At 44.7% G+C, this 9,834-nt stretch overlaps 2 protein-coding genes and 1 long non-coding RNA gene across 3 annotated transcripts in view; 2 read left to right on the forward strand and 1 right to left on the reverse strand.

Moving 5' to 3' along the window:
- The window catches only part of LOC307214833 (uncharacterized protein), a 67,947-nt gene extending 65,497 nt beyond the window's left edge, over window positions 1–2,450 (forward strand). The window contains exon 4 of the mRNA XM_079973879.1: window positions 1,279–2,450. Coding sequence (XP_079830005.1) covers window positions 1,279–2,312 — 1,034 coding nt within the window. The 3' untranslated portion in view covers window positions 2,313–2,450. The remainder of the gene's footprint in view (window positions 1–1,278) is intronic.
- LOC307214751 (uncharacterized protein) overlaps window positions 1–7,803 on the forward strand; it is a 73,273-nt gene extending 65,470 nt beyond the window's left edge. Inside the window, exon 7 of the mRNA XM_079973724.1 lies at window positions 7,076–7,803. The gene's annotated coding sequence lies outside the window, so the exon portion shown is untranslated. The remainder of the gene's footprint in view (window positions 1–7,075) is intronic.
- The window catches only part of LOC307215243, a 45,240-nt gene extending 36,100 nt beyond the window's left edge, over window positions 1–9,140 (reverse strand). Inside the window, exon 1 of the long non-coding RNA XR_013838420.1 lies at window positions 8,823–9,140. This is a non-coding gene — a long non-coding RNA (uncharacterized lncRNA). The remainder of the gene's footprint in view (window positions 1–8,822) is intronic.
- Between the last annotated feature and the right edge of the window lie 694 nt (window positions 9,141–9,834).

The following is a 9,834-nucleotide window of genomic DNA, read 5'->3' on the forward strand; positions in this document are numbered from 1 at the left end:
TTGGGCTTTATTGCTGGGTTGCCTTTGATTAACAAGTTTCTTTAGTCGGCCCCATAGATTTCCGATTGTGTTAAAGTTTGAGCTATTCCCAGGACATTCCGGCAGTGAAATATCATTATCTTGAATGCACCTTTTGGACACAGAGCTGAATCCGACATAGAGCTGAATCCTGTTGAAAATATATAAATGCTCCGGTATCTGGGAAAAGATCACCTGCGGAACACTTCAGTTTGGGCTCAAGTATTTCGTTTTATGTATTTTGGGGCATTTACATTCCCATTAATGACACAAGTTCTACCCACACCTTTTGCTGCCAGACAACCCCAGATCATCACACTGTCTGGGTGCTTCATGGTCGGTGTAATGCAAGTAGGATGTAAATCTTCTCTGATTCTTTTCCTCGCGTATTTCATGCCATCACTACCCAGCAAGGAGATTTGGGTCTCATCCCTCCAAATAACACTGTCCCATTGTTCCACTGTACAGTTAACATGGGTTTAATCTTTTCAACCTTTGTTTGAGAGATAACAATGGCTTTTTCCTTAGAACTCTAACATTTAGACCAGTCCTTGCACTCAACTTCACATTACATGGCTCCATGTCATCTTGTATACACCCAGATGATTTTCTTCTGTCATGTAGGCACAGTCTCTCCACTCGTCCATCGTCACTTGCCTTTGTGCACCTTTCCCTGCCTTAACAAGTCTGATTTTGTAGTGACTGAGTCTCCTTATACCTCTTCCAAAATATAGAAATGGCAGCTTTGGTTATGTTTTCCCCAATCTCTCTTCTAATTTCTTCATAACTGTAGCCATGTTCACTTAATAGTACAATCTTACATCGGTTTTTGGGTGACCAGTCAATGTTTTGTGCTATTTCTATAATTTTATTATGTTTTACAATTTAAGCAAATTGTGCTTCATTTTTCTGGTTATTTGGCTATAATGTTTGATAGAATACGGTATAATTAAACAAACTTTGTTGAATTGCATTATTGATAAAATTATGTTTCCATTGATATATAATTTTATATTATTACTCCAAAAGAAGCGGTGTTTTGAGCCATCAAACCTCTGAAATACACTTTTCTCCAAAAGGCTTCCGCAATTTTGACCACTACTGTATATCAAACAAAGTAACATTCAACGACACATCAGAATCTCATAATAAATATGTTGATTAATGACAAACAACACATGTAATGAACACACACCCAACTCCCTTCAGTTCTTTTCCATTTGCTCCTGAGGCTCTAATCCCTTTTTGTCTCCATTGCAGATTGTGATGAAATGGAAATTGAGAACAAAGGTGACCACGACAAAATCCCCAGAGAGGAGAAGCCACACAAAAATTTGGAGTGTGGAGAAAGCTGCAGTCAGAGCTCCCATTCCACTTCCCATCAACAAAATGTCATTGGAAAGAAACTCTATCAGTGCATGGAATGTGGAAAGAGCTTCCGTCACAGCTCCCATCTCATTTCCCATCAAAGAATTCATACAGGGGAGAAACCCTATCAGTGTGTGGAATGCGGAAAGAGCTTCACTCACAGCCACAGTCTCACTTTCCATCAGACAATTCATACAGGGGAAAAACCCTATCAGTGTGTGGAATGTGGAAAATGCTTCAGTCAGAGCTCCTCTCTCACTTCCCATCAAAGAATTCATACAGGGGAAAAACCCTATCAGTGTGTGGAATGTGGAAAAAGCTTCACTGATAGCTCCTCTCTCACCTCCCATCAAAGAATTCATACAGGGGAGAAACCATATCAGTGTGTGGAATGTGGAAAGAGCTTCAGTGATAGCTCCTCTCTCACTTTCCATCAAAGAATTCATACAGGGGAGAAACCCTATCCGTGCATAGAATGTGGAAAGAGCTTCAGTCAGAGCTCCTCTCTCACTTCCCATCAAATAATTCATACAGGGGTGAAACCCTATCAGTGTGTGGAATGTGGAAAGAGCTTCACTCATAGCTCCTCTCTCACTTCCCATCACAGAATTCATACAGGGGAGAAACCATATCAGTGCTTTGAATGTGGAAAGAGCTTCACTGATAGCTCCTCTCTCACCTCCCATCAAAGAATTCATACAGGGGAGAAACCCTATCAGTGCATAGAATGTGGAAAGAGCTTCAGTCAGAGCTCCTCTCTTACTTCCCATCAAAGAATTCATACAGGGGAGAAACCCTATCAGTGTGTGGAATGTGGAAAGACCTTCAATCAGAAATACAGTCTCACCTCTCACAAAAGAATCCATACAAAGGTCGGAAAAAAGATTATACAGCTTTTGGAGCCTGGCAAATCCGCATCTTTATAATCAGGCCTTTAGCTGATTGACATCTACTGCCCTTTTAACATGTGCTTTTTTGTGTGTTTTTATGTTGTAACATTCCTCAGACCTGTGGGTGTAGGGAATAGGTGCCAACTATTAATGGCCTGGGGGTCTTTGCCCCCCCCCAATAAAATATTTGAGGAGAACTTGCAGTTGGCCGCCCGATTTATGGCGGATGGAAGCTCTTTCGGCTGAAAGAGCCCTGGCACTTTCAAGATTGGGATGATCGTGAGAGTGTCGCAGAATCCCGAAAAATACCTCAGATTGAGCATTCTGAGAACCTGGTGTTCCAGAAGGTACTCTTAGCAACTCCCCTGCTCCCCAGTAAGCGCTAGTAAGAGCTCCGAGAGTGAGCAGGATTGGAGACAGTACTGTGGAATCAACTCGCTTCCTTCATTGCGCGAAGCTCCAAAGTCCGGCGATCGTGAACGACCAATTTCTCGGACTAAATTAAGATTGGAAAATTGTGAGTAAAAAGGGTTTGCATTTGGACATTAAATTTGACTGGAAGGGATTTAATAACGGAGGTCAATCCCTTTCCGCTGAAGTGAAAGCGAAAGCTGTTACCGCTAACCGAAAAGGGGAGGTGTGAGGAGGTCAAGGAAACAAGCTAATGAGTTTAAAGTTATAAAAAATGGATTTGTTTTTAACTTATTTTTTCTATTTTTTCATTTTCTGTATTTTGTACTTTTCTTTTTCTTTTTTCTCTTTTCTTTTTTATGCATTTTTGTATTTATGACTTTGTAAAATCTTAATAAATATTCATAAAAAACAAAAAACAAAAACGCCACTCTGCGAGATTTCTTTACCTTGCAGGGGGTCGACCTGGCTTGTGTGACGGAGACCTGGGTGCGCGAAGGGGAAACTGTTACCTTACGAGAGATGGTGCCCCCGGGTTTCTCCATCCTCCACCCGACACGGACTGTGGGCCGGGGGGGAGGCATTATTAATCTGGGAAGATTGTTCTTTCAGGGCTCTACCATCGCCATCGATCCCCGGCATTGAATGTGTTGGCCTAGTGTGGGGCTCTGAGGTGAGCTTGGCTGTCTGGCTGGTGTACCGGCCACCTAGCGCACCAGCAGCCACCCTGTCAGGCCTGCTGGAGGCGGTGGCCGGCTGGGCCTTGGAGTTCCCTAACTTATTGTTATTGGGGGACTTCAACATCCATGCTGATGCCACTCCCTCCTCACAGGCTCTGGACCTGGTGTCTTCCATGGCGACACTAGGGCTCTCCCAGTTAGTTTCATGCCCCACAAATCAAGCAGGCCACACGCTGGATTTTATCTTTGGCGTAGGTATAGATGTGATCATGTCTCCTTCGATGAAGGTGCCATGGTCTGATCACTACGCTCTGAAAGCCAGGATTGACTTTCCACCCCCACCCTGCTTAGGTGGCCAGCCAATTTGGGCTCTCCCGCAGAGGCTGATGGACCCTGATAGATTCCGTCAAGCCTTGCGGGACCTTGCTCCCCCTGGCGACTCATTGACTGAGCTTATTGAGGGCTGGAATACCCAGCTCCTGGCAGCCATCGATGAGATCGCACCTAAGTGCCCTCTGCGACCCCGCAGAAACCGGGCTCCCTGGTTTACCGAGGAGCTCCGGAAAATGAAGCGGGACCTCAGACGGCTAGAGCGAGTATGGCGGGGTGCCCGTGACAGAGCCTCAAGAACATCTTATAGGGTTTTTATGAAAACCTATGAGATGGCAGTGAAGGCCACTAAGAAGTCTTACTTCTCGGCCTCCATTGCATCCGCTAGTTCTCGCCCGGTGCATTTTTTTTAGTATAATTAGGTCTTTAACGTCCCTCGAAGGACAGCCAAATTTAAATAACAATCTGACACACAGCTGTGAGGCATTTGCGTGCTTTTTTGCGGAGAAGGTCCTGTTGCTCCGCTATGACCTCCCTGCCAATTTGGATACAATAAAGGAACTGGAGGCCACTCGACTGTCCTCTGGTCCAGGTATTGGACCACTTTGACCAGATATCCCCAGCCGCTGTGGACAGACTCCTCCGAGCTGGAAAGCCCACCACCTGTTCTCTTGACCCGTGCCCGTCTTGGCTGATTAGAGCGTGTCCAGATGTGGTGCGGACCCCCCTGGGGGATATCATCAATTTGTCCCTTGGCACCGGGATATTCCCAGGGGAACTGAAGGAGGCAGTGGTGCGCCCGCTCTTAAAGAAAACATCATTAGATCCCTTAGATCTATCCAATTACCGCCCGGTTTCGAATCTTCCATTCTTGGGTAAGGTGATTGAGAGAGTGGTTGCTGAACAGCTTGGTAGGTTTCTGGATGAAACTTCAGCTCTGGATCCATTCCAGTCCGGCTTCTGCGCTGGTCATGGGACCGAGACGGCTCTGGTTGCCCTAACAGATGATCTCCGCAGGCAGCTGGATCGAGGCGGGTCGGGGCTGCTGATTCTTCTAGACCTGTCAACAGCCTTCGGCATGGTCGATCACGAACTCCTGGACCACCGCCTTGCCAACGTGGGGATTCAGGGCACAGTCCTTCAATGGCTGCGCTCGTTTCTCTCTGGTCGGGAACGGAGGGTGGCGCTTGGGAGGGGAATTGTCATCGCGCCACTCCTTAGTGTGTGGAGTGCCTTAGGGTGCGATACTCTCCCCGATGCTTTTTAACATCTTTATGCGCCCCCTCGCCCAGCTTGTCCGGAGTTTGGGGCTGGGTTGCCATCAGTATGCCGATGACACCCAACTCTATCTGTTGATGGATGACCATCCTGACTCGGCCCCAGACACACTGACCAGATGTTTGGAAGCTGTGGCTGGATGGTTACGTGGGAGCCGGTTGAAGTTAAATCCTTCGAAGACAGAGGTCCACTGGCTGGGACGGGATGATATGAGATTGAGGGGGCAACTCCCATCTCTTGCGGGGGTGCAATTAGTGCCAGCACCATCCGTTAAGAGTTTGGGTGTAATCTTTGATACCTCCCTCTCTATGGAGGCGCAGATTACAGCTATAACAAAGGCGGCATTTTTTCATCTCCGCCAAGCTAAGCAGTTGGCCCCTTATCTCTCTCGCCCTGACCCAGCCACTGTGATCCACGCGACGGTCACCTCCAGACTGGATTATTGTAATTCGCTGCCCTTGAGCCTGACCCAGAAACTCCAGCGGGTGCAGAATGTCGCGGCGAGACTCCTTATGGGGTCTTCGCTGCGAGATCACATTCATCCGGTGCTATACCAGCTGCACTGGCTCCCGGTGGAGTACAGGATCAGGTTTAAGGTGCTGGTTTTAACCTTTAAAGCCCTATACGGCCTAGGACCCTCGTACCTATGGGACTGCCTCTCCTGGTATGCCCCACAGAGGAACCTACGGTCTGCAAATAAAAACATCCTGAAGGTCCCAGGCGTCAGAGAGGTTAGTCTGGCCTCAACTAGAGCCAGGGCCTTCTCGGCTGCGGCTCCAATCTGGTGGAACGCTCTGTCATAAGAGACTAGGGCCCTGCGGGACCTGACATCTTTCCGCAGGGCCTGCAAGACAGAGTTGTTCCACCAGGCCTTTGGTCAGGGCGCAGCCTGACTCCCTCCTCTGGCAACCTGCACAGAATTTTGTAACATTTGCCATTAATTTGATTTTAATTAATTTTTATAATGAAATGTTTTTAGAATGTTGGATTATTTGATTGTTTGATTATTTGATTGTTGTTAGCCGCCCTGAGCCCAGCTTCGGCTGGGGAGGTCGGGATATAAATTATTATTATTATTATTATTATTATTATTAAAAAGAATAAGACTTTGAAAGGGGGGCGCTGCTGAGCTGCCTGTTGCCATCTGTGTACTAAAAACCTGTGGACTGAGTCTAGGTGAGCGGACCTTGAAACTGTGGAATAGTTACGGCTAATGGTGTAGATAAGCCTGAGAAAAGCAAGCCTAAAGACAGAAGAGGCTCTTAAGCACTAACTTTTGAAGAGTCGGTGATGCAAATGTTGACTGAAATAAAAATAGATGTAAGAGGAACCCAACAGAGCGTACAGGAGCTTAAACAAGAATTTGTAGATTTGAAAAAAGAAATTAAAGAAGTCAAGACAGAAGTTACAGGTCACAAGACAAGATTGTCGGAATTGGAAAGTCCCTGAGAGTCCCTGATGTGGAGAGGAACCAACAGGAAGCGCTTAAGGCAATTGCGTTTTTGCCTGGAAGAGTCTGGGACCAGAAAGAGGAGACACAAGAAGATTGGAAGAAATTTAAAGAATATTTAGCAAAATATTGTTATATATGATAATGAGAAGTCACTTGAAAGTAACAAATAGGCTTAGGACTAAAATATGAACGTGTTGTAAAATATGAAGGATTAGAATACTAATAAAAGAGACGAGGATAGTAAATAGGAGATAATTTTATTAGAAATATGATTTTGGAGGACTGTTACAATGTGATACAATGAAATTCAGTTAGGGGGGACTCGAGGAAGTCAGTTAACAATGTAAGGTAAATTGGGTTTTGAAAGGAATAATTGTTTCTATGTTTTTCTTTTGTATTCTAATGTGTTTTCTTTTGTTGTGTGTTGTGTTGTGTTGTGTAATGTCATTTCTTCTTAGAAATTTGGAAAAGCAATTTTAAAAAATTGAAAAAAAAAATTGAGGAGGCCACCCCCCCAGGTTTTGTTTTTATTAAAAAAATGCAACCTTTTATTCTTCCACAACTTGTCATACAATTTCTCTTTCAATTTGCCCTCTTAAAAAATTTAAAAATAAATGCACAAGGTCATTAGAAAAACAAAATACAAGAAGATACAAACGTGGACAAGTCCCATCTTTGCGGGCCAAACACAAAAGTTGCTTTAAAGGAGGCTTTCCCAAAGTTGGGTCCCCAACAGCACCCGGACTACAGTTCCCATCATCCCTCCCCATTGGTCCTGCTAGCTAGGGATGATGGGAGTTGTAGTCCAAAAACAGCTGGAGACCCAAGTTTGTTTTAAAGGGAAAGTAGGCTGGCCCTGTGACACCCTCTGTTGGCTAATTGGAATTTATAGAGCGCAAAACTGAAGTTTGATCGGCACTTCAACCTCTAGTCAGCTTCTAGGTGCTTTCTGTGTCACCTAGAGTACCCACAGAATTGTGGCTTCTACTGGCAACACACACAGGAGAACAAATGAAAGACAAACACAAGGGGCAGGAAAAACCTAGAAAGGGCCATACCAAATGGACATCGGTGTGAAGAGGTCACTTTCCCCACTGCTGAACAATGCCACAGGTAGAGGAGATGGAATGCTAGAAGTGTTCTCCGGGGCAAGGGGAGCTGCTGAGAAATTGAACTACGGGCTCAAAATATTACTTTTTTAAAAAGTCGCTGTCATTATAGACATTGCCATTCAAATGGTGTGCATGCATCCTGTGATTGATAGTGCAAGGCGGGACTTACCTGGCCCCCCACCAATATTTTATTCGAGTCGGCACCACTGGGTCGGGTGGTTTCCCAATTTAAAAAAAAAACATAAATCTCCTTCCTTATACAATATATATTTTACAATATAAACATACAGGATAAAAGCATGGCTTTCTCAAAAACAAGCCAAGCCAGATAAATCTCTCCATTTTTATTCTTTTATTTTCTTGGATGGAGTTATAAACTTTGTTGATCAGGGGCCTGCTGTGGAAATAGTGCATCTCGATTTCAGTAAGGCTTTGGACAGAGTCCTCTGTGATATTTATGTGAGGAAGCTGGTAAAATGAGGCTGAATGAGGTAACTGTTAGGTGGATTTGACTGACCGAACCCAAAGAGTTTGGTTCCTCATGGTTCCTCCTCATCCTGGGGAAAAGTGACCAGAGGGGGGCTGCAGGGTTCTGTCCTGGGCCCGTTGTTATTCAACGTCTTTATAAATGACATGGTTGAAGGAACTGAGGGGATGCTCCTCACATCTGCAGACGACACCAAACGGATCGTAATGGCGCCCTCTCTCTTCTTCAGCAACAGACAGGGAGACAAAGAACAGTGCAAAAGCACAGCAGAGTAGAAGAGATAAGACGGACTTCTGTTCTTACACTTCCCAAGCCTAGGAAAGTAAACAGGGGCATGTGACATACTAGCCACGTATCCAGCAACGGGAGAAGTGAATTGCTAACACACCACACATGTTTGCAGGTGATATAAGGAAAAAAACCTGCTCCTTTTTCCTTATGGGATACCCAAGGGCCCATATACAGTCCTTTTGAAGGTTTTCTATCGGTAGGAGAAAATAGCAGAGACCAACCAGAGAATATTGAGAAGCAAAGCAGCTATTAAGCCTGTTCTTTATTAACTGTTGCAACAGGGTTCTCCACCCACACACAGGAGAGAGGAGGAGGACCACGAGCCATGCATGAAAGCCCTTCTATAGACATTTTTAATTGCCCGCCCTGGAGTCCAAGACCACCCCCAGATACATCATACATACATCAGAGAAGGGGTGTAGCCCAAGACTACCCCCCAGATGCATTATACCTACGTCACAGAAAAAGCGGTCTACAACAGAAATCTGAGTGCGTTGTTTTTACCTTGTCTGCCAGGTTACCTGTAAATGGTCACTTGACTGGATTACCTGGGGAGCCTGGCCATTCTTTTATAATGATAATACTTAATTCCTGAGCCAAGTCACAGGCCCACTCTATTCACACCTTAAATGTGCCCTTAAGGCAGCATTTGTGAGGACAAAGACAACGGGGAGGTTTTTGCATTTCCTTCGACCTTGTAGAGAAATATTTGAGGTGAGTGAAAGAGTCAAAATGGCTTTAGGGCTTTTCCTGTGGGTTTTGGACATGTGGTTTATATATTTATATATGTATTTGCTTGGTACATTGAGGAACATTTATATAATATATCCTAAAAATTATTTTAACCATTTCCCCCTTTAGGGCTATAATTTTTTCTAAATAATAACAAATAATAACCTGGTTTGTTTTAAATGGATTCCTTCGTGTAAATCTTAAGAGATTTGCATGTCAGGCATCTTGAGAGCCAGTGTGGTGTAGGGGTTCAGAGTGGTGGACTTGTAATCTGGTGAACAGTGTTCGCTTCCCCGCTCCTCCACATGCAGCTGCTGGGTGACCTTGGGCCAGTCACACTTCTGTGAAGTCTCTCCTCAGCCCCACTCACCTCACAGGGTGTTTGTTGTGGGGGAGGAAGGGAAAGGAGAATGTGAGCCGCTTTGAGACTCCTGAAGGGGAGTGAAAGGCGGGATATCAAATCCAAACTCTTCTTCTTCTTCTTCTTCTTCTTCTTCTTCTTCTTCTTCTTCTTCTTCTCCTCCTCCTCCTCCTCCTCCTCCTCCTCCTCCTCCTCCTCCTCCCTCTCCTCCTCCTCTTCTTAAGGCTATTTGCACGTGTAGCAGTGCACATAGCTGGACATAGGATATCACATAAAAAAATAATACAGTTGAAAGGTTCATAAATATGTAAGAAAAGACAGGTATATGTTCCTCTTTGTGTGTCTGTATATATGTGATTGAAACTTTGTTTTACAAGATGTAATATATATATATATATATATATATATATATATATATATATA

The sequence above is a fragment of the Podarcis cretensis genome (genome assembly GCF_951804945.1).
Source record: "Podarcis cretensis genome assembly, chromosome: 4".
In the NCBI taxonomy this organism is placed as follows: domain Eukaryota; kingdom Metazoa; phylum Chordata; class Lepidosauria; order Squamata; family Lacertidae; genus Podarcis; species Podarcis cretensis.